We start from the raw sequence: 24,722 nt of genomic DNA on the forward strand, positions 1-24,722 counted from the left end.
TCATTTTCGTATTTTGGAAAAATTCTAAACATATTTTATATAACACTTAATATATCTATCTCTTACCGACAACTGAATATGCCAATTTAGAAATTGAAAACGATTTTCGTATTATGCAGATAGCTTGTAACTTAAATGATCTACTTATGTCTAAAGCAAAAATGCGAGATGTGAATACAAAATAATCAAAGGCTGCTTTAGATTAAATTCAAATTTAAACAAAAGTTCGTAAGGACAACTGCTAAGCAAAAAAATATAATAATAAATCGTTCTAATTCTAGTTTTAATGGTTTTGAGGTTTATACAGGATTGTTCACTAAACGCGCGTCAGACGATTACAACCTTATTTATAGCTTTTATCGAAAATTGTTTTTACAGTTATATGTAGGACTTTATAAAGTAAATTTTAAAAATGTTCTCATTTATACAGGTTATATCAAACATAGGTTTGTATTGTATATTTTTTTGATATACCCTGTATAAATGATAACGTTTTTAAAATGTACATTATAAAGTCCTACTTATACTTGTAAAAACAATTTTCAATAAAAGCCATAAATAAGGCAGTAATCGACAGACGTGCGCTTGGTGGACAACCCTGTATATTTTTTTATAATGATATTCCACCATTTTTTTAATATAAGAAAAAGATATATATTTTTAATTAAAAGTACATCTCCAGCTTGTCAGAACTATATGTATATTAGGCAGTGTCTGCGTTGACAAATTCCCTCCAACCAAATTTTTGATAGAGTTTATAAGAAGATCGTCGAAATTGAGTCTCTCAAACGTACTAAGAAAATCTATAATAATTTGTCAATTTTAAGCTAATGAAACAAATCTGTTTGGTTTTAAAGCCCGTTCAATTGGTTCTATAAGGACGGTAATTCAAGAAGCAGAAATTAGGTACGGTTCTGTACACAAAGTTCTAAAAAAAAAATAATATAGAGCTTTCTATTGAAGAAAGAAAACCTTAATTTGCCTAAAAGCAATAATATTGATAAGGCGGCCCGCCAAACGTATATGCGAGGTCAGCGTTTTTTAGTGTTCCTTTGGATGTGTGTTCTTTTTAAACAGTTAGTCTGTAATATATCGTGTTGTAATCAGGTGCTCCCTTTTTTCTTTTTCTCACCCACTGAAGTAACCCTCAACAGGTTATGGGCCCAGTGTGCGAGTGAGAGTAAGTCGCGAGTGTTGTAGTGAGAAGTGTCGGTTTGAGCTTTTGTTCGCAATTATACGACTAATTACAAAATTAGTGTATTATCTGCCATAAAAAAAAAATGGAGATCGACAAGCCTAGAATCGAAAAACTACGTGATTCCGAAAACTGGCAACAGTGGCAGTTTGTTATACAAACGATATTAGACAGTGAAGATGCGTTAGACATCTGCAATGGTACTGAAAGAAGGCCTGAAGAAAATGAACTGGACTATGAAAAGAAATTTAAAAAATGGATCAAAGGTGACAGGATGGCAAGAAAACTGTTCGTCACAACTGTGGAATCCAAACCGTTACAACTGCTGATGAATTGTGCCACAGGAGAAGAAATGTGGAAGAAATTGCACAGCGTGTACGACTTAAAATCAGATGAAAGTTTATCCCTAGTGCAAAAGAAGTTCTTCGAGTTCAAGTGGGACCCCAATGGTAATGTTGCACACCATGTGTCAAAGCTGGAGCAACTGGCCAGCAAAATGAAAAAGCTGGGAGGCGACATTCCTGAGTCCATGTTGATCACAAGAATTCTATCAACCTTGCCGTCCAAGTTTAACTATTTTCATAGTGCCTGGGATTCAACTCAAGCTTCTAAAAAGACCATTGAGACCTTAACAACTCGTTTATTAACTGAAGAATTACGTTTGGAAAAACAGCGGGAGGAAGAGGAGGAATCCACAGTCGCCCTGTTATCTAAAGTAAACCTAAAAGGTAATTTTCTCAAGAAGAAAAAGTTTTTTCAGAAACAGAAAGAGGACTCTAACGTGTCGCGCTGTTCCTTGTGTCGGAAAGTGAATCATGAGCGGAAAGACTGCAAAGGTTGTTTCTCGTGCGGGTCAAAAGAACACTTAATAAAAGACTGTTCGTCAAAACAAGGTGATCAATCGAAAAGACAAGCTTTTGTTGGGAATACTATTGTTAATGAGAACAGTGACAATTATTGGTTGATAGACTCAGGTGCTTCAAATCATATTTCAAATAAGCGTGAGTGGTTTTATGAGTACAAGGAATTCCCGGATCCAGTAGCAGTTTACATTGGAAATGGTGACCAAGTACTAGCACTAGGTCAAGGTAACATAGATGTAGAATCTTTTGACGGCAAAGAGTGGATAACGGCAACATTGTATGACGTGTTATTCATACCAGATATGGCTAAGAACTTATTCTCGGTTAAAACAGCAGCTAAGAAAGGTATTGACTTTATTTTGAAAAATAACGGTTCACAGTGTTTCTTTACTAGAAATAATAAAGTTATCGCTGTTGGAGTCGAGGCCGATAATCTTTATCGAATTAAATTACGTGTGATCTTGCCGAAAATCGTTTGTGCGGCGACTATGAGCAATACATTGCAACTCTGGCATGAACGCCTATGTCACCAAAACAAAAAATATGTGAAATGCTTTCTTAGGAACTCTGACATTGCATTTACCAATGACAACCTTTTTTGTGATGCTTGTGCTTATGGCAAACAACATCGGGAGCGTTTTAGCAGAAGGGAAGATATTTCAAATAATGCAAGAGAGCTTATCTACTCTGACGTTTGTGGACCTATGAGTGTGCAATCTCCTGGACAAAAACGATATTATGTTTTATTTAAAGATGATCATAGCAAGTATCGTACTGTTTATTTTCTACGTGAAAAATCAGAAGTAGAACATAAACTAAAATTATTCTGCAATGAAGTAAAGACAAGATTCGGAAAAGACATTGTTGAGTTACGTTCGGACGGAGGAAAAGAATACGCCAGTAAAGAAATATCCGTTTTTCTGGGTAACAGAGGAATAAAACATTCGATCACTGCTCCTTATACCCCTGAACAGAATGGAAGCTCTGAAAGAGACAATCGCACCATAATGGAGGCAGCTCGCTCAATGTTATACTCCAATACTAAAATTCCTCAATATCTATGGGCAGAAGCCGTTAATATGGCCGTATATGTAATTAACAGGACAGGACCTACAAGATTAGACCGAAAAACACCATATGAACTTTGGTTTAACAAAAAGCCAAGATTTGACGACCTCAAAGTGTTTGGCACTGAATGCTTTGTCCACGTGCCGAAACAAAAGCGTCGTAAACTGGACAAGAAAGCCCTTAAAGGATATCTTGTGGGTTATCTCGAAGGTGTCAAAGGATATCGTGTGTGGGTACCAGAGCTCTATGATGTAGTGCTAAGCCACGATGTTGTCTTTAAAGAAGAAACTCTCTCACCTACCACGTTTGAAATTGAAGATCACAAACAAGACGTTGAAAACAAGGATTTAGAAGAGACCAAAGAGGAGGTACCAAAAGTTTTGCCAAAATTACGTGACAGAAGCATGCTAAAAAGACCTGATTACTTCGGAATTCCTGTAGCTATGTTTGCTGAATTTGAACCAACAAATTTCAGAGAAGCAGTTTCTTCAGAGAACTCACAAAACTGGATAAAAGCGATGGAGGAAGAGATGTGCTCTTTACAGAAAAATAATACGTGGCTACTGGTTGATGCACCAGAAGATAAGAAAGTTATAGGAAATCGTTGGGTCTATCGAACTAAGCACAATTCAGATGGAACAGGTGCTGATCGTTATAAAGCTCGCTTGGTCATAAAAGGGTATTTTCAAGAAAAAGATATCGACTACTCAGAAACTTTCAGTCCAGTGGCACGTTTTGATACTATCAGAACAGTGTTAAGTGTAGCAGCACGTGAAAAATTAAATTTAAGTCAATTTGACGTTAAATCAGCTTTTCTTTACGGCAGATTGGAAGAAGAAATTTACATGCAGCAGCCTGAAGGGTTTGAAGATGGGACAGAAAGAGTGTGTAAATTGAACAAAGGCCTATATGGACTAAAACAAGCCCCTAGATGTTGGAATCGGTCATTTAAAGATTTCCTCATACACTGTGGCTTAAGGGAGAGTAGTGCGGATTCATGTTTATTTTTCAAAGAAAGTAATGAAAATAAACTGCTACTACTTCTATACGTCGATGACGGCCTAATTGCAACAAATAGCCAAGAAGAAGCCAATCAACTTCTCAGTCAATTAACTTCCAGGTTTGAAGCAAAAATTACAAGAGAGGTAAACAATTATTTGGGAATTGAGATACATCAATTAATGGATGGTTCAATTTTTATCAATCAAGCTGGTTATGTTCAGAAAATTTTACATCGTTTTGGAATGCTGGAAGCAAACGCTGTATCAACTCCCATAGAAACTGGATGGAAAGCAACTAAATCTCCTGAAAAAGAAGACAATTTTCCATATAGAGAAATTGTGGGAAATCTAATGTATTTACAAGTAGTGACTAGACCTGACATTGCGTTTGCAATTGGTCTTGCCTCCAGAGCACTAGATAAACCGACGAAAGCGCATTGTCAACTTGTTAAAAGGATCCTCCGATATATAAAAGGAACAGAAGATGTTGGATTGCTTTATTCCAATACTGGAGACTTCATGACCTACAGCGACGCAGATTTCGCAGGAGATGTCGAGACCAGAAAATCTACTACAGGTTCATTGTGCCTCTATAGTGGTGCAGCGGTGACATGGCGTAGTAAAAAAACAGCAATGTGTTGCTCAATCTACTACGGAAGCGGAATATGTGAGCGCGGCTAGTGCGGCCAAAGATATGTTGTGGATGTTACGATTGCTAAGTGAAATTAGCGAGGCAAAACAGGAAAACACTTTGTACATGGATAATATGAGTGCGATAAAGTTAGCCAAAAACCCTGAGTTTCACGAACGTACTAAACATATAGATATTAGGTGTCATTTTATAAGAGATCTTTATGCTAAAAGTACAATAAAAATAGAGTACATTTCGTCGGAAATGCAAATCGCTGATTTGTTTACAAAGGCCTTAGCAAGACCAAGATTTAATTTTCTAAAAGGTAAATTAGGCTTAACAAGTTTCGAAAAAATTCTATCTTAGTGTTGTGTTGTTTATTGCTTTATTCTAGTTAAGTTTTAGGGAGAGTATTGAAGAAAGAAAACCTTAATTTGCCTAAAAGCAATAATATTGATAAGGCGGCCCGCCAAACGTATATGCGAGGTCAGCGTTTTTTAGTGTTCCTTTGGATGTGTGTTCTTTTTAAACAGTTAGTCTGTAATATATCGTGTTGTAATCAGGTGCTCCCTTTTTTCTTTTTCTCACCCACTGAAGTAACCCTCAACACTTTCAAATGTCAACAAATACAAAAATTTATTGAAGACCAATGTCATTGAAGACATAATTTTTGTGTTGTATTTTTAAATCGATAAAATGAAAACAACGATTTTTTGAAGATCATACTCTGGACAGACGAAAGTTAATTTTCTAGCAGAAAAAACTGCCCCAAATAAAATTGTTGTTATTGGTGGCAAGATTATCCAAGAATTGTTAATGGAATAAGGCAGCGAAAATACGAATCCGTTAATATTTGGTGTGGCACAACAGATAGGTCCCTTATTTATAAATCAAAAACTAATAGCAAATTTTTATTTACAACGTTGGCAACACGAAATTGTAAATCACATCAACAATTTATCTCAAGACGTAATAAATAGTGTAATTTGGCAATAAGACGGAACACCTTTACATTGCATTAGTAAAGTCAAAAATTTTCTTAATCTTCAATGTCCAGAGTTGAGTGGAAATGAGAAAACAACAGCTCATAGCTCTGATTTAATGATGTTAGATTTTTTCTTTTGGGCATATATGAAAAGAAAAGGTTGTGAAACTCCACGCAATGACATTCAAGAATCAAAATTAAGAATAACAAACGTTGTCCACTAATTAAGACAGAAACAAGAAATTCTCTTTAATTCTCGGAGACATACTATCAAAGTTTAACAAAAATACGTTAAGCAACAAATTAATCATGTTCAACAGTTCTAACCAATAGGAGCAGATAATTCATTGTTTTTTTGCTTGTTTCAAAAACACGTTTCATCCTGAGAAATAATGATTTTCTTATACAAGGAACTTAGAGTCTTTTAAAACTTGGTTTTCACTTAAAAGTAAACTAACTGTATTTCTTATTTTGAAGCAAAATGTTACTTAACCTTTCGTTATTCGCGCGGTATCTATTAGACGCCGCTAAGTATTATTTTGCTAGTAACTTTTTAAGCTTCGTAATTAGGGGATTCCCCGTCTATATACCTTCCGCATATTGGCAAATGATTGGCCGGAACAATTTACGTCTCAGAAAAAGGTTTGTATTTTTTAATTTACGCCGTTTCATTTAGTGACAAGCATTATCATTTATATACTGAGACTCTCAGACACTACACTATAATTGCGTTTCAAATACATTGAAAAAGAGTATTCTGATAAAAAATAAATTTAATTAGATTAATTATTAAAAGAAGGTCAGCTTTATTAACTTAGAAGATTGGTAGACTAAATTGGAAATTTTTGGTTTATGCCAAAGATGTATACTAGAAGAAAATATGATCCTTATGACGATCAAGATGCTGAAACCTTGCGCACATTGAGGGAAGCTCTATCTGATGAATAATTATTAGTGGCAGAAGATAGTAGGGAAGGCGAAGAAGATAATCTGGAAGAACAACAAAAAACCACGGATGCCGAACAAGAAATATCAGGTGTCGACGAAAATATAAATATAGAAGATAACCCTAAGCTAGTATTTGGAAAAGATGGCACGACAAAATGGTCATTAGATACACCAACTCAAAACGTAAGAATACGTTCACATAACATTGTACGTGCGTTTCCAGGGGTAAAAGGTACAGCGAAGAATGCAAAATCCGTCTTATTCTGTTGGAGTATATTTTTCAACGACGATGTGTTAATTCTGATAGTCAAATACACTAATCAGTTTATTGATAGTAAAATAGAACTATTTAGTAGAGGAAGGGATTGCAAACAAATCAAATTGACTGAACTGTAAGCTTTTATAGGTCTTTTGTATATAGCTGGATTTCATAGGAACAGCAGACTAAATACTAACGACCTTTGGGTTACTGATGGTTCTGGCATATTACTCTTTCAAACAACTATGTCACGTAAAAGATTTCACTTTCTTCCACAGAATATTCGTTTTGACGATAGGGAAACTCGAGCCGAAAGAAGAGCCATTGATAAGCTTGTTCCTTTAAGGCAAATATACGAGTAATTTGTTGTCAATTGTCAGAATAATTATTCCATGGGAGAATTTATTACGATTGACGAAATGCTACCAGCGTTTCGAGGAAAATGCCCATTTCGCCAATATATATCATTGAAGCCATCGAAGTACGGCATAAAGATTTTCTTATTAGTGGATGTAAAGACCTATTATACTAGTAACTTGGATACATATTTAGGAAAGCAGCCTGATGGTCCGTACAAAGTTGATAATAGTGCCATGTCTACAGTGAAAAACTGTGTATACGAATTCTTAGCTCTGGGCGAAATATTACGGCAGATAATTGATTTACCAGTTTTGAACTTGTTAGTGATCTTCTACGAACTACAATCTAACTTATATAGGAACTATCAGAAAAAACAAGCGGGAGCTTCCACCAAGTTTTGTAGCAGTACACGGACAAAACGCATATATGTACATCAAAATTTGATTTTTGTGATAATTTGACAATGGTGTCCTATATTTCAAGAAAAGGTAAAAATGTTATTCTGCTTTCAAGGATACATCATGACAGCGTTATAGACTCTACAACAGATATAAAAAGAAAACCTGAAATAGTAACGTTTTATAACGAAACGAAATCCGCAGGAAATGTTGCTGACAAATTGTGTACTACCTACACCGTGTCTAGAAATACTAACCGTTGACATATGACAGTTTTTTACAATGTTAAATTTAGCAGGAATTAACGCTCATGTTATTTATAAGGAAAACAAAAATCAAAGTTTAGATAAAAAGAGATACTTTATAAAAGCCTTAGCTTTAGAACTTACTAAGGACCATATTCGAAAAAAGTGGAAAATAACTTTTCTATCAAGAAAATTGCGAGAAAAAACGGCAAAAATGGTAGAAGAAAGCAAACCTGAAAATGCGAATGCTAGTACAAGTGACCTTTAAGATAAAAGAAAAACAGATGCTGAAACTAAAGGTTCCGGAAATGCCAGAAAAAGATACTATGTCTGTGAGAGAAAAAAGAATCGCATGACTATCGAGACTTGTATCGACAAGTGTCTAGAGTGCAAGAATTTTATATGTTTGGAGCATGCAAAACACATGTACATAACTTACTCTAAAACACAATAAAAATATGATAGGTTTAAGTTTATTTTAAACATAGTATATTTTTGTTTACATATTCTTTTTACAAAATAGAGACTTTTTTGAAATAATACTTTTTTTTGTAAGAACAATCAGTTACCCGTAGAAAAACTTATTTTGTATCAAATGCAGCAAGATTCTTTCAGACACCACACAAGTATAGATGTTACGAAAGTTCGTGCGCGTAACGGAAGGTTAAAAAAGTTGTTTAGTATTACTTTAATAGTCAAAATCCAAAATTTCAATTTTTTTAATTTTGACATTGATAAATAACTCTTAAGCAACTAAAGAAGTGAGATATTGCTGCTATACAGGGTATTTAAAAAAGACGCAGCAATATTTAAGGGGGTGATTCCTCAGGTCATTTTATAAAAAAAATTACTGTAAACATAGGTCAGGAAATGTATTGTTTTCAACAAGATATTAAATTTTTTCTCAAATAACAGTTTTTTAAAAATAATTCAAATATCTTTTAACCATTTTTTTAAATTTGATAATATTGCGTAAACGAAGCAAAATTCGATGAAAATTCAAGAGACAGAAAAGTTGTATTTTTAGTTTCTTTATCTCAAAATATGTAGAAATTTAATTAAATTCAATGGCGTACATTCTTTTATCAATAAATTTGATTAAGGTTCTCCCCCTGACACCACTGAACTTAATAATTTTAATCTATTATAATTAGAGCCAAAACAGCCCCTTATTACTATAAGCAACGTAACCAAATTTTTTAAAAATCGTTCAAAAAATATTTGAATTATTTTTCAAAAACTGTTATTAAGAAAAAATTAACACGCTATATCTTGAAAACAATACATTTCCGGACCTATGTTTATAGGAACTTTTTTTATAGAATGACCTGAGAAATCACTCCCTTAAATATTGCCGCGACTTTTTTAAACACCTTGTATAAGCAGGCAAATACTTGTAAACAACTGATAAACAGGTTTCGATAGGTATTGTAAACATAACTATCATTATTTCAAACAATAAACTATACCTACACTTTTTAACTTTGATGCAGCAATGTTTATTTTAAAGCATCGAATTTATTTGATTAAGCACTACGGCATTCATGATATTTCTTAACGTCATGCTATTGAAACATTCCACCAAAAATATTCTGAGGTACATCTCAATTGACAGAAGGTAAAAATAACTTTTACAAAAATTAGATCGAACAAGTGATGTAAAAAACGTAGAGGCCAGGAAAAACCAACAATGAAGATGATACAGCGATGCTATTAGTTATTGGCTCGCTAGCACAGAATCCGAAGCTATCCCTAAGGAAAAGGTCGGGTCAACTAAATATTAGTAAGGCAAAAGAGATATTTAAGCAGTTTTAAAAAGTAACAACTTTAAAGCATACGAGCTAAAAATTTTACATACACTTGAAGATGGCGATGACGCGGAACGGTTGGATTTTACGTTTTTCACATTACCTGTTCGATCAAATTTTTGTAGAAGTTTTTTTTAAATTCTGTTGACTGACTTGTACCTCAAGGTATATATATATACCTTGATAAAATTTGATATATAGTATATATACAGGGTGTCCCAGATCAAAGTGCAAATATTTTAACCATAGATTCTACTAATGAAATTAACAAATACGTATTTTTTGTTTTTGTCCAAAAGTCTGTCATTTCAGCTCGAAGGGTCTTTGAATATGGGGCCTCATTTGGATAAAATAATTTATTTTGGAAGTACTCTTTAACGGATTATTATGAAATTTGGTGTACCAACATTTTTTGATCGTACTAATTCAAAAATAAAATAATAAAAATTACAGCTTTGTCATAACATAAGTATAAGGGCCGGAGTATGAGTATAGGGGCCCCTATTTATATAACAGTTAAATGTTTTAATCAAGCGGATACATTACTTGGTTCTACCTTTCATTTAAAACCTTTTTTGTCTCTTGGTGATTTTTCGTAGAATGCGTCGCTTTCTTGTAGTAGTTACTTTAAAGTATTTATTACATATCTTACTCGAGTTACATTGTGTCTGTCTAAAGTTATTTATTTAATTATTTAAATCAAAATACCATAGAAATGAAGAATGAAATTGTACACTATAAAAATTCTTCGAAGTGACCACCATGTTGTTCAATACATTGATAAAGACGTATCTCCAAGTGATTAACAGCTGCACGTAGTAAGATATGTAACAAATACTTTAAAGTAACTATTAGGAGAAAGCGACGCATTCTACGAAAAATCACCAAGAGACAAAAAAGGTTCTAAATGAAAGGCAGAACCAAGTAATGTATCCGGTTGATTAAAACATTTAACTGTTAAATAAATAGGGGCCCCTATACTCATACTTTGGCCCTTATACTTATGTTATGACAAAGCTGTAATTTTTATTATTTTATTTTTGAATTAGTACGATCAAAAAATGTTGGTATACCAAATTTCATAATAATCCGTTAAAGGGTACTTCCAAAATATATTATTTTATCCAAATGACGCCCCGTATTCAAAGACCCTTCGAGCAGAAACGACAGACTTTTGGACAAAAACAAAAAATACGTATTTGTTAATTTCATTAGTAGAATCTATGGTTAAAATATTTGCACTTTGATCTGGGACACCCTGTATATATATATATATATATATGCTACTTGACTTATGTCAAAAACAATCAGTAAATTGGAAACCAATTATGACCTTGACAAATCCAGTGCTATTTGATTTTTTCATCAAATATTTAAATATTTTAATTTTTATTGTAAAATAGTTCAGAAGACCCTTGTATTGCATCTCGCCAAAACAGAAATCTTTCGTGTTTTTCAAAAATGCGAAAATCAAATATGGCGCCCATAAGAAAATCGAAAGTTGGTATTATTTTCACGTAAACTAGTAAGTCTAGGATATTTTTAACTTTTCCATATTGAAGACACTGACGGAAAATATAGAACACCCAAGTTTCAAAATGATTGTATGAAAAATAAATAAGTTATACACAAAAAAAGAAAATCGAGTTTTTTGGTATTTATTTAATATCTTAGTAATTACATAAGATATTCTAATTTTGCTTTCAGCTTTTTGCAGAGTATAAAAATACGAAACTTTTTCTCCATTTAACCAACCTTGTATCTTTAATCGTTTCGAAAATCTCTATAGAATGCGTCGTAAAAGTGACCACTCTGTATATACTATATACAGGGTGATTCATTGGGAATGGGACATGGCGAAACCCGAGATAGGGGACACCAAAATATGACGATTGGACGCAACATGCCTTATATCAATGTTGCGCGTTTCAGAGTTACAGGGTGTTAAAAGTTAAAATTTTATTTTAAAATTCCTTAATAACTTTTTGTGTTTTCATAGCATCAACACCAAAATCGGTGTACTTAGGTTTTGTAAGATACCAAATAAGGATTTTGTTCTAATTTTTACGAAATTTCTAGAGGGCGCTAGTTACAACCCACCGCTTCAATATATTTGGTCATATTTTTTTATGAATGCAAATAAAGATAAATTTTATTCAATATATTGAAAGAGCGTCTATTTTTACGCAAAAAAGGTATTCTTGTTCAATTCCGATATCTCTCTTCGTTTACGAGATTTTTATTTATAAGCTAATTCGTGTCGTGCCATTTCAAATCCTCAAAAACGGAGGTGGCTGTGATTCACTTGCATAGCAACGCATTACTTAGCCATTGTTACTTTAGCTTGTCAAAGTAATTAGACTCTTTTCTTGTTATTTGCTCTTTTTAAGTAAAAAATAGTAATTTAAAAGTAAAAATGCCAAAGCATAATGACTTTTCCTTTAGTGAGATGCGCGATATGATTTGTGTTTTTGCTCAAATGCATTTTAACGGTCGTGCTGCAGCACGTAGTTATTTTGAATTACATCCCAACTAACAACAACCCAATTACAAATTATTCAGAAACCTGTACAATCGTTTGGGAGAAACAGGCTCTTTTCGCCCTCAAAGCCAAAACAATGATGCTCGAAGGACTATCCCGGTTGAACAGGAAGAGGAAGTTTTAGTACGAATTGCTGAAAATAAAACATTAAGTACACGCCGGTTAAGTGCAACGATGGGAATGAGTCTATCGTCTGTCTGGAGAATTTTACATAAAGAAAAATTCCATCCATATCATTTAACACCTGTTCAAAATTTGCTCTCTGAAGACCGTTCTGTTCGCTTAAGATTTGCTCGATTTTTGCAAGAGAAACAAAACGAAGATCCAAATTTTTTGAACAAAATTTAATTTACTGACGAGGCAACTTTCACACGCCGTGAAATTTTTAACTGGAAAAATAGCCATTTATGAGATTCTGAGAATCCAAATGCTGTACTAGAAACACATTTCCAACACGAATTTAAGATAAACATTTGATGTGGTGTAATAGGTGACTTTTTTATTGGTCCTTTCGAACTTCCAGCCAATTTAAATGACCTTCAGTATTTAATTTTTTTTACAAGGACAACTTAACGAACTTCTCGAAGATGTTCCATTGTATTTATGTCAAAATATATGGTTCATGCAAGACGGAGCAGCGGCTCCACATTTTTCTCTCCAAGTGCGCCAACACTTGAACAATGTTTTTTCACATCGATGGATCGGTTGTGGAAGTGAATTTCCGTGGCCTGCAAGAAGTCCAGACCTCAACCCATTGGACTTTTCAATATGGTCAAGTATTAAAACAATTGTATACAAAGGGACAATTAATACTCGCGAAGAATTATGTCAAAAAATTCATCAAGCAGCTGATGAAATCAAGAATAACGTCGATATTCAATTTAGAATAAAAAGATCTTTGAAAAAAAGGTTAGTAAAATACATTGAGGTGGAAGGTGGTCATTTTGAACAGCTGCTTAAATAAAACTTATTTTTCATTTGTTAATGGCTTTTCATTTGTTTAATGCGGCAAAATATTTATTTCAAAATTAATAAAACTGAGTTGAAATGGCACGACACGAATTATCTTATAGGTAAAAATCTCGTACACGAAGAAAGATATCAGGATTGAACAAGAATACCTTTTTTGCGTAAAAATAGATGCTCTTTCAATATATTGAATAAAATTTATCTTTATTTGCACTCATAAAAAAATATGACCAAATATATTGAAGCGATGGGTCGTAACTAGCGCCCTCTAGAAATTTCGTAAAAATTAGATCAAAATCCTTATTTAGTATCTTACAAAATCAAAGTACATCGATTTTGGTGTTGATGCTATGAAAACACAAAAAGTTATTAAGGAATTTTAAAATAAAATTTTAACTTTTAACACCCTGTAACTCTGAAACGCGCAACATTGATATAAGGCATGTTGCGTCCAATCGTCATATTTTGGTGTCCCCTATCTCGGGTTTCGCCATGTCCCATTCCCAATGAATCACCCTGTATATACAGGGTGGCCCATTGAAAACGAAACAGAGGCATTTGCGGGTACTTAGAAATGTATATTTGAAAAATGCTCGGACACGTAAACTTTATATTCGAGGGGGACACATTATAAACGTATACTCGCTCCTTTCACTTCAACACCCTAGCCGGGGTGAGTTAAACCCTTAAAATCTTAAATGGAAAGTATGGTCGAGTAGCACCTTGTTTGAAAGGTCTTTCGATTCTCGTTATAATGATACCCAAATTAACTAACTTTTATTCAGTAGTTTTCGAGAAATTTGGAAAAATGTGATTAAATTACCAACAAGTGGAATGCTCTGTTAAAATCGTAAATTAGGAAAATAATCAGTAGTGACTATTAATTGTAAACTGACCAGATTAAGTTTAGTTGTACTATTTCACCAATTGTTATTGCTTTCGAATAATAAAAAAAAATCTACTACATCTTATCAGGTAGGTAGAGGAGGCAGAGGAAGTAGAAAAAGGCGAATGGAATTTAAACTTTGAATACATTTAAAAAAAAGAGAGATAAAATATCACCGCAACTATTGCAGTGAAGTATTCAAATGTTAGATACCGAATAAACTTCAGCATCGAGTTTAAGTGAATTAAATTTAAAAATAGGAAAAATTTTACAATGGTGTATTCTGTAGAGGAAAGAGTGGAAATAATTTCTCTTTATTTCAAAAACGACGAGAGTGCTAATCGCACTGCGGGTTTGTTCAATGAACAATATCCAAACAGACATGTTAGTAGAAAGTACATTTTAGAGCTAGTTGCAAAATTTCGACTAACCGGATCAGTACTCAACAAAAAACGGGATCCTGAACGTGAATTTACAATTAGAAATGAAGCTGCCGAAATTGAAATCTTAGGACAAATAGCTGCAGACCCAACTTTGAGCACGAGGAAATTAGCTACAGTTAGTAACATCGCTAGAACAACTATTCAACGAATTTTGAAACATCATAAATATCATCCATACAAGATTCATCTAGTGCATCAATTGAATGAAGATGATTTTGATCGGCGGATGGAGTTTTGCGAACGTATGACTGCAAGGAGAGCTGCTAACGGAAATTTTTTATTCAATATTTGCTTTTCGGATGAATGTACTTTTTTTCTAAACTCTACTGTCAATCGTCATAATTGTCGCTATTGGGCAGATAATAATTCCAGAATTTTTCACGCTGTCCACACTCAAACTCCCCAAAAATTAAATGTTTGGGCAGGTATTTTTGGGGACCGTTTGGTTGGACCAATCTTTCTTGATGGCAATCTGACAGGGGAGACGTGTGTGGAATTACTGAGGAATACTGTTTATCCCTTACTCATTGACATTATTGAACATGATGACCGCTATCAAGACAACCAATTAGTGTTCCAACAAGACGGAGCTCCTCCACATTATGCACGGCGTGTTAGGGAGTTTTTGAACAGAGAGTTTCCAGAATGGATTCGGCGAAGAGGTCCTATAGAGTGGCCGGCTAGGTCTCCAGACTTGACTCCGTTAGACTTCTTCTTATGGGGCCATTTGAAAAGCAAGATCTACGCAACAGAACCGGAGTCTCTGGAAGAATTGCGACGACGAATTGTTAATGAATGCCGTCTGATAACTCCACAGATGCTTCAAAATGTTAGGACTCGTTTTGAACAGAACTTATATTACTGTATGGAAGCTAATGGTGAACAGTTTGAGTATCTTATCAATTAAAAGAACTTTTGTTAATGTTTTACTATTAATTTTCCTAATTTACGATTTTAACAGAGCATTCCACTTGTTGGTAATTTAATCACATTTTTCCAAATTTCTCGAAAACTACTGAATAAAAGTTAGTTAATTTGGGTATCATTATAACGAGAATCGAAAGACCTTTCAAACAAGGTGCTACTCGACCATACTTTCCATTTAAGATTTTAAGGGTTTAACTCACCCCGGCTACGGTGTTGAAGTGAAAGGAGCGAGTATACGTTTATAATGTGTCCCCCTCGAATATAAAGTTTACGTGTCCGAGCATTTTTCAAATATACATTTCTAAGTACCCGCAAATGCCTCTGTTTCGTTTTCAATGGGCCACCCTGTATACAGGGTTATTCACGTCATGCTACACGGAATATTGCGGCTAAAGTATTTAATATTTCGAATTTTTCTTTTTTGCGATGTGTAGAACTCATATAGAGGTACATTCTAAAATTATTTTACTTTTATACAGGGGGTTGTAAATAAGTTAAAAATATCAAAGTTGCGTTTTTTTAAATGGAACTCTCAATATATTAGTACCTTTTAGATTCCTTGAGATAAATAAATGTAAGTCTGATTAAGGTTTACCTACCCTAAACCTTAAGGATTTTGAAATAATTGAGATTTTGTAAAAATGTAGTGAAAATTTAAAAACTTTGCTTTAAAGAAAGTTTAAACTGGAATAAGCCGAAATTCACATCAAGCCTCAGACATGAGGCATATTTCATGTCAAAGTCATGAAAATTTAGATATCTTATACAGTGTGTCCAAAAAATAAATTGAAAAATGTACGTACTTTGAAGGGTATTAACTTGCTTAATTTAAATGGAACTCCCTATATTTTATTACTCCAACTATCAGATTGAAATATTACCGATCGAAAACTATTATACTTTCCTATACCTAAATGTACAAGTTTTCCTTGAAAATTAAGATTTTTAAAGAAAGTAGAAAATCCTATTACTTTTTGTATCAGTTGCTACGGTGACATCTAAAACGTCAATATAAAGAGTCATATTTATGCATTATTTTTTCAGAGATTTGATTAAATATGAAAATTATCTTGCAAGTTACGCAAATAATATTGAAAATATCATAAATAAAGAATTATCCGAGGAAAAAATGCATAAATATGACTCTTTATATTGACGTTTTAGATGTCACCGTAGCAACTGATACAAAAAGTAATAGGATTTTCTACTTTCTTTAAAAATCTTAATTTTCAAGGAAAACTTGTACATTTAGGTATAGGAAAGTATAATAGTTTTCGATCGGTAATATTTCAATCTGATAGTTGGAGTAATAAAATATAGGGAGTTCCATTTAAATTAAGCAAGTTAATACCCTTCAAAGTACGTACATTTTTCAATTTATTTTTTGGACACACTGTATAAGATATCTAAATTTTCATGACTTTGACATGAAATATGCCTCATGTCTGAGGCTTGATGTGAATTTCGGCTTATTCCAGTTTAAACTTTCTTTAAAGCAAAGTTTTTAAATTTTCACTACATTTTTACAAAATCTCAATTATTTCAAAATCCTTAAGGTTTAGGGTAGGTAAACCTTAATCAGACTTACATTTATTTATCTCAAGGAATCTAAAAGGTACTAATATATTGAGAGTTCCATTTAAAAAAACGCAACTTTGATATTTTTAACTTATTTACAACCCCCTGTATAAAAGTAAAATAATTTTAGAATGTACCTCTATATGAGTTCTACACATCGCAAAAAAGAAAAATTCTAAATATTGAATACTTTAGCCACAATATTCCGTGTAGCATGACGTGAATAACCCTGTATATTTTTTGGAATATTTCAACAGCATAACAAGAAGAAATATTACCAATGCCGTAGCACTGAATCAAATAAATTCAATGCTTTAAAGTAAGCATTTTTGCGTCAAAATTAAAAAAGTGTAACTACAGCTTATTTTTTGAAATGATAAAAGTTATGTTTAAAATACCGGTGCTCATCAGTTGTTTACAAGTATTATACTTACCTGCTTAAGAAGTAGTAGTGTCTTATTTCTTTAATTAGCGTAAGAGTTAATTATCAATTTAAAAATAAAAACAATTGAAATTTTTGATTTTTACTATTAAATTAATTCAAAGCAACTTTTTTAAGTAATATTTTGCTTAAAAATAAAAAATAGGATTAGTTTACTTTTAAGTTAAAATCAAGTTTTGAAAGATTCTGAGCTTCTTGTATAAGAAAATAATTATTTCTCAGGATGAAATGTGTTTTTGAAACAAACAAAAACTTTTATGAAGAGTTGCTTTTTGTCGAAAAACGGAAAATTTGATCTATTTGTGGTATAGGTAACCTCATCTGAGGACACCCGGTATAGTATGACCTGAATTCGAGCCATTGTAGTTTTGATGGTCAATTGTAACTCAATTATTATTCGTGGCTTAGCCTAGAAGATTTTCGATACGATATATAAACGCCAAGTGAAATGTAAAAATAATAACATTTTTAATTATTTAAAGTTTGATTTTTATCAATTGGAGCTATTATTCGTATTACATGGTTAAGAGATTACGCTCACCTTTTGGAAGCCCGGTGATTCTACCTTCAATCAGGACTCCATCTGACGTTTCAGTGAAATTTACCAATCCTTCTACAGTAGATTTATTAAATGGAGTGATGTATACACTGGCACGGTTCTACACAAAGTATAAAATATCAGTTAAGTATTATTCAAAAAATAGAATAAACGTATATGAAGATTACATTGCCACCTTCAATCTCTTTGCACTGTCAATTGCATGAAACACATTCGAGAATACAGTTAAAAAAAGGTAAAAAAGTGTAAAAAGAGAATGTGGAAAAAAGAGAAAATAGAAAAAAGTATAGCAAAGGAGTATAGCAACAAAAGAGTAGCAAAAAAAGTGTAGGAAAAAAATAAAGCAAGAAAAAATTGTGGGAGAAAAAGCATAGAAAAAATAGTGTAGCAAAAAATGTACCAAAAAAGTATAAAAACAAAAGTCTAGAAAAAATGTAAAAAAAAGTATAGTAAAAAAAAATTATAGAAAATGCATTATTGCAAATTGTAAAGTTAACTTACAGAAAGAACTGGTAAATAACGAGACAAGTGTTTTTGAAAATAATTTGAATAAAGGGTGTTTCTGTTTTAATCCGCATAATTTTAATAACATATTGAACGTTAAAAAATGTATTTGCTATATAAATCAACATCCAATAAGACTTTCTTTAGCAGATACAGAGGCTTCCAATTCAATTTAAAAATTTAGACATGAATATCTCCAAAATTTTTAAATTTTAAGTAAAACATCTACGTCGTTTATAATCGTTAATACCTCCAAACTTTAAAAATTTTAAAATTTTAAAATGTTTGAGGTGTTAACGACTATAAACGACACATATGTTTTACTGGAAAAAATTTTTTTTAAAACGTAATAGAACCGACACTACTGGAAATGTTAAAAGAAAAGGAAAATGATCCACAAAATATTTTTAAGAAAAAAGATAAGTAAAAAAAAATCTCTAGTCCTTTTTGAAGAAATTTATTATATTACATTTTTTAAATTAAATTTGAACCCTCTGTATTTGTTATAGGAAGCCTTATTGAACGTTAGTTTATATAGCGAACTAACATTATTTTTGAATGTTTAATATGTACTTAAAGTTATGCGGATTAAAACTGAAATATCCTGTATATTTAAATCTAGAATATTGCAACGTACTGGACTTCACTTTAATAACCACAAATTAACATGCAGTAACCGTGAACTTGGTAAATACATGTGTGTTTTCGTTGAAAATAGCACATATGAATATCAGCAGTATATATATCGATATATAATTTACAAAACCTGTTTCTTTTGCATACAAATTTTGTGAAAAGAATTGTCTAAATTTAGAGAAATTGTTCTAAATATTAATTTCATTCCGTCATTAAACATAATTGCTCTGAAGTGAAATGTTATGCCTAATCTTTAAACACACAGCGATACAGAGGGTGGTTGAAAGGTTCGCGTTTTAATGCGGCTGAAAGCGGTCAATTTTATCAAATATCACATTAAATTATTTTTAATTCTTATGAATGATATGAATATCCAGTACTTACCTCGGCTGAGGCAATGGCTGCCAACCCCAGAACAAGAAGACCACTCAACATGTTTATAAGCTGATTCTGAAAAAGAAAAATTGCCACTGATCGGCCGAACTACAAGACTGCAAACTGTTAAAATCAATTATAACAATAGTTATTATGTCAAGGATATATCAACTGGTTGTTTAAGGTAGATAACCACGGGCGTTTATTTAAAACTGTGATAAAAACACAAGTAGAGTCTGTTCTTGTTGAGGTTTTTCAGCGCCAGCTAATCACGAGCTCAGATTTTGAGGCACTATCTCTAAGTGTAATGGCCTTATTTTTCATTAGATTAATCCTCAATGTTTTCCGGTTTGATCTTCACGAACGTTAATTTCTGACTTTGAGAGGTTTTGTTTTGATACTCACGATCAATTATTAAACACTGAAAAGTATTTTTTAAATCAGGAAATCGGAGAATTCCTAATTATTAACAAAAATATGAAACTGACAAAAAAGTAGCAATAATAATTACTAATGCCGCCTTTTGCTGCGTTATTCTAACTACTTCTGATTTTCCGTAGAACACTTTTGAAACAGGTGATTACCAAACATTGTATGTTTTATGAGTTTATGTACGCTTGAACTGGGTGATAAACAACTAAATCGAAGTACCTGCGTGACTGGATGATTAAAAGCTGACACCAATCCAAAAAAGAATCAATACGTACTACACACACAAGGTGCCCCTTGCTTACGCAACTGAAGCTGAATGGAGATTAACCTTAACAAGATTAAATATTATGTTCTTATATGCGAACAATGTAACCGGTTTTGCACGCCTAGTTGGAGCTTTAATATACAAACGATTGGCATAAATTCATTGTTTAGATTTATGTTTACATTGTTGCTGATAGAATGGAAGCATTTGCTCGTAAATTTTCATTTTGAACTTCTGTTATTTACTCCACATTCGTTGTACCTACTTCAACGCTAAAAGCTTCAAACTCAAATTATTGCTGGTCATATTTCAACTTCATCGTTATATTTCATTTCAGCTTGCCATAAAATGAATTCCGTGCAATACCATTTCAATTAGTTCGTACCATGGAGTGGATTAATGCGATATCTCCTTTGACAAATCACTAAACCCCCCACCGCATCACATAAGCATTGATTACAAAGAAGTACCTTTTATGCTAAGAACTATGCACAATTACTGTTGTTTATCGAATTTAGATTTTTCTAACCATTAGCTCTGCACAGAGGACTCTTTCTATCGATTCGTTGAACATCTAGAGACACGCGACATCATCAACTAGATACAAACATTGTACATAGGTGGAAACGCATTGATATTGATTATGTATATTATATTTTGATGTATCTTGCTGTGGATGGAATATTGGATTATCATGATCAGGTCATATACTGGACACTAAATTTTGTAATTATATATATCGCGACAAATTAGAGAATTTTCCTGTACAGCCGCTAAAGAATCCTTCATTTGTTCCTGCGAATGAAAGAAAGAATAACAAAATTAAGAGATTAAAAATAATAAATTAACCAACCATTAATAGACAAGCGATAAATGCATGGGTGGCCTCGGCCTCTCTTCTTATTGATAAAACGGTGATCCAACTCCGTGTTCGATTTTCAGGTCAGAAATGAAAGTTTGTTAAGGTCTGTAGGACTCAGTTTGCATCACTTACGAATTATTTGTTATGACATTAGATTTTTTTCCACTATTCAAGACTTATATTAGTCTTCATTGTATACTCTAGTATATAGTCTTCATTGGATGTTCTAAAATTTGCTGCTATTTTTCGCACCCTGTTCAACGTGCGGACACAGTTTATACCTGTAGAACAGACATGATTTGTGTACTTCAGGGGCGGCTTGCAGGGCATCATAGGTTATAGAAAACTCTAGTAGGCGAATGTAGCAATAGTATAAACGATAGGTAACTGCCCAGAATAATGGTATGAACATGAATATTATTCAATTTAATTCAGGTTAGGTATCTGAAGTAATGCCTGACGGTGGTCTCAGAATAGAAGCTGGGTGAAGAGCGAGAAATGTGTTTAGTGGGTATTTTCTGGGTTCCCTAAGGGAGAATCTCACACTTTGAAGACGAGCAACACCAACAACATCAAAGGCCTCCGGTTAATGCTTGAAATATTCACCTCGTCCGCCACAAAAAAAACGTTAATTCAGGTTTTTTCAGGCCCCGCTGTGTACGTTGGTAGAGCAAAGGGCAGAAGTGCACAATATCGACTATAAAAACAAAAATTTCGTATAGAAAAAAATAATGCACAGTACAAAGAAGGTGTTTAGAAAACTTCAGAAAATGTGTTGCAGTCCAAAGTGCTCATATTGAACATTCATGATTACTTTAGTTATAATAGATACCATTTTTTTATAATAAACTGCTATTTTATTTAATTTCAAATCGTTGGCATGTATGATACATGTTGATAATAAAATTCGATTTTCTCAAAAACGGTATAAAATATCGATTAAACCAAGGTATGTCTTTTTTGAAGAAAATTATCGTAAAATTAAGCTATGAAAAAAATACTGATTTTGTCAACTCACTAAAAAATATATGAGTTTAAATAACAAATTTTGACTTCCTCTTTATAAGGAAGACATATGAAATATCTCTTTACATATGAAAATATGCATGATTATAAGTTATTTAAACTACCCAACTTTCATTCATCATTGTTAACATTATAATTGTTTAAAAGTTACAGCAAAAATATTTTTTTAAACTTTTTACTTTGAGAGCAAATAACCCGGTAATGAAGACCGCTAGGAACTTTTTTAACTTAAAATACTTGCATTATTTTCACCTTCTCTGCATGAATTTATGAAATAATCTTTTCATACACCCTGTATACCTTCAATATATCTACCTTTCTTCAATAAGTTAGACATAATGAAAAACAACAAGAAAGATAAATATACAGATATAATAAAATTATACAGGGTGTTTCAGTTTAGAGTAACAGGACTTCAACAGTCGATAGAAGATCTTTTTTTAAAATGAAAACGTTATATAAACATATATCGAGTTTAATTTTTAAGATACGGAGTTGCAAATTTCAATATAATCGGATGGAAGTTTTATATCTTTATTTTTGAGCTTTCTCTGGATCAAATTGTGCACACTGTCCACTTCCATTTGAGTATGTCCTTTTTCTAAAAATGTTTTAATTATAATGACATTCTTTTCGTTAGCAAAGTGGTATAAAGAATTACTCAACGTGCAATTACGGTCTTCCTAACCGCAGCCAACGCCATAAAGTATAATAGTTTTTGTATGTGGATTTTTATCCATAAGATTGGAAAGATGTTTGGTAATTAGCGTTACAAAAACGTTAGTTTCAAGACCACCTTCAACTTCGTGCCATAAATAACAAGAGACTTCTTTGTCAATTAAGTTAAATGTACAGTATATAAAAGTGAAACTCAACCACCTTAAAATTTTCTAATACGTTTTTCTTGTTTGATCATTAAGGTTTATTTATTCATTTCTATGTAGATTTTGAGAAGAATGATCAAGGAAGAAAACGTTATTGACAGAAAACATTTGTGATAAGAATTCATCATTCTTGACCATTCTTCTCTAAATATACATAGAGAAATATAAATAACCCTTTTATAAACAAACAAGAAGGACATATTAGAAAATTTGAAGGTATACAAGTTTCACTTTGATATACTGTACTAAAATTGTTCACGCATAACTTAGTTTTGTAGTAAATAGCGGAAGATTGAAGTACAGGCGCAAACTTTACAGACTGGAGGTCCATAATTAAAACTAAAATCTCTTTATTTTCCACTTTCATTCCTAATTCTTTGTCTGTTTCTTTTTCTTTTCTTGCTTCTTTCTTTCTTTTTATGTGGCTATCGTAATGTTCTTGCAATATATTTTTGGTCCTATATCCAATATATGTACATATCACATTGGCCTTTCCTCAGTTTGTGAATAAATATATTTTTAATTTTCATTTGTTTTTTTTTAATGAATTAAATTTGTGCTTTGGCATCATTAGTATCATAATATTCTTTATACATATAACCGGAAAATATTAGTCTTTGTTTGAAACAATGGTTCCAAGTACAGTTTTTGGGTTGATTGTCGGCAATAATGTGATTCTAACTGGGAAGTTCGTCTAAAAATCTGTGTAGCACTTCCAATGCTTTTTTTATTTTTATGGGTAATCTTGATTTACTGAGCGTAGCTATATTGTTGCTATCACTCACATTATTATTTGTTGCTTTAACTACCCAGTTTTTTACCGTCCATTCTTTTAAATCTAAAGTGTTTAAAAACATCTTCTTGCATATCCGGAGATTGCCACCATATTTTTTTAGGTAATACTCAAATGTAAGAAGACGACTAGAATTATCGTTTTTAAGACGTCGAGTAGTTGCCGTTTTGATTAAAGATGAAACATACACACTCTTCGCATATCCCATGACATTTTCAAGAAATTTGAAAATAATTCTTGTCTGTCACGGTGGTTAAAATTACGAAAAAATCTATTTTTTCCTTCTTGCATAAAACAGATTGACAAGTTTGTCTCAGTTTTCTCTCTTCATTTTCGTTTATTTAAGAGTATTTTCCAGTAATTTTACTTTTCCTTAATGTTTGATATCTATAGCCTTTTTCTCATAACATCTTATTCCTTTTTCTTAAATCCTTTTCTGCTTTGTATTTATCTATTTCCTCATCTATTTCCATGAGTTCAGCTTCTTTTATAGACTTATTCAATGGCGATACATTTTGCTGCTCATCTGGATGGTAGTAATTTTCTTCAGGTTCTAGGATGTCGTCATTTTCAATTTCAATTGAATCAGTAACATTCAGAAATTTAACAGTTAGTGAAATATTGCCTTAATTTAAAATATTAGTTCCTTCATTAGTGATATATTGTGTTGTTTCTGTTACATCAGTTGAATTGATTTTTTTAATTAAGCTCGAAGCTGTGTCAAGTACCAAAAATTCTTCAAAAAATTCATCGCTCTCTAGAATTTGCTGCAATTCCAAATCCGAAAGTAGTTTATCCCGTGCCATGTCAAAAACAAGTATTTGTTAATACAATTATT

General features: G+C 32.4%; 1 protein-coding gene and 1 pseudogene across 1 annotated transcript in view; one reads left to right on the top strand and one right to left on the bottom strand.

The window, feature by feature from the left end:
- The window catches only part of LOC136418661 (superoxide dismutase [Cu-Zn]-like), a 29,106-nt gene extending 8,747 nt beyond the window's left edge, over positions 1 to 20,359 (bottom strand). Inside the window, exons 1-3 of the mRNA XM_066404784.1 lie at positions 20,330 to 20,359; positions 19,632 to 19,697; positions 18,090 to 18,207 (exon numbers count right to left, since the gene is read on the bottom strand). Coding sequence (XP_066260881.1) covers positions 18,090 to 18,207; positions 19,632 to 19,682 — 169 coding nt within the window. The 5' untranslated portion in view covers positions 19,683 to 19,697; positions 20,330 to 20,359. The remainder of the gene's footprint in view (positions 1 to 18,089; positions 18,208 to 19,631; positions 19,698 to 20,329) is intronic.
- LOC136418708 (piggyBac transposable element-derived protein 4-like) lies at positions 6,605 to 7,611 on the top strand (annotated as a pseudogene).
- Positions 20,360 to 24,722: the final 4,363 nt, after the last annotated feature.

The sequence above is a fragment of the Euwallacea similis genome, chromosome 36 (assembly GCF_039881205.1).
Source record: "Euwallacea similis isolate ESF13 chromosome 36, ESF131.1, whole genome shotgun sequence".
Lineage (NCBI taxonomy): Eukaryota > Metazoa > Arthropoda > Insecta > Coleoptera > Curculionidae > Euwallacea > Euwallacea similis.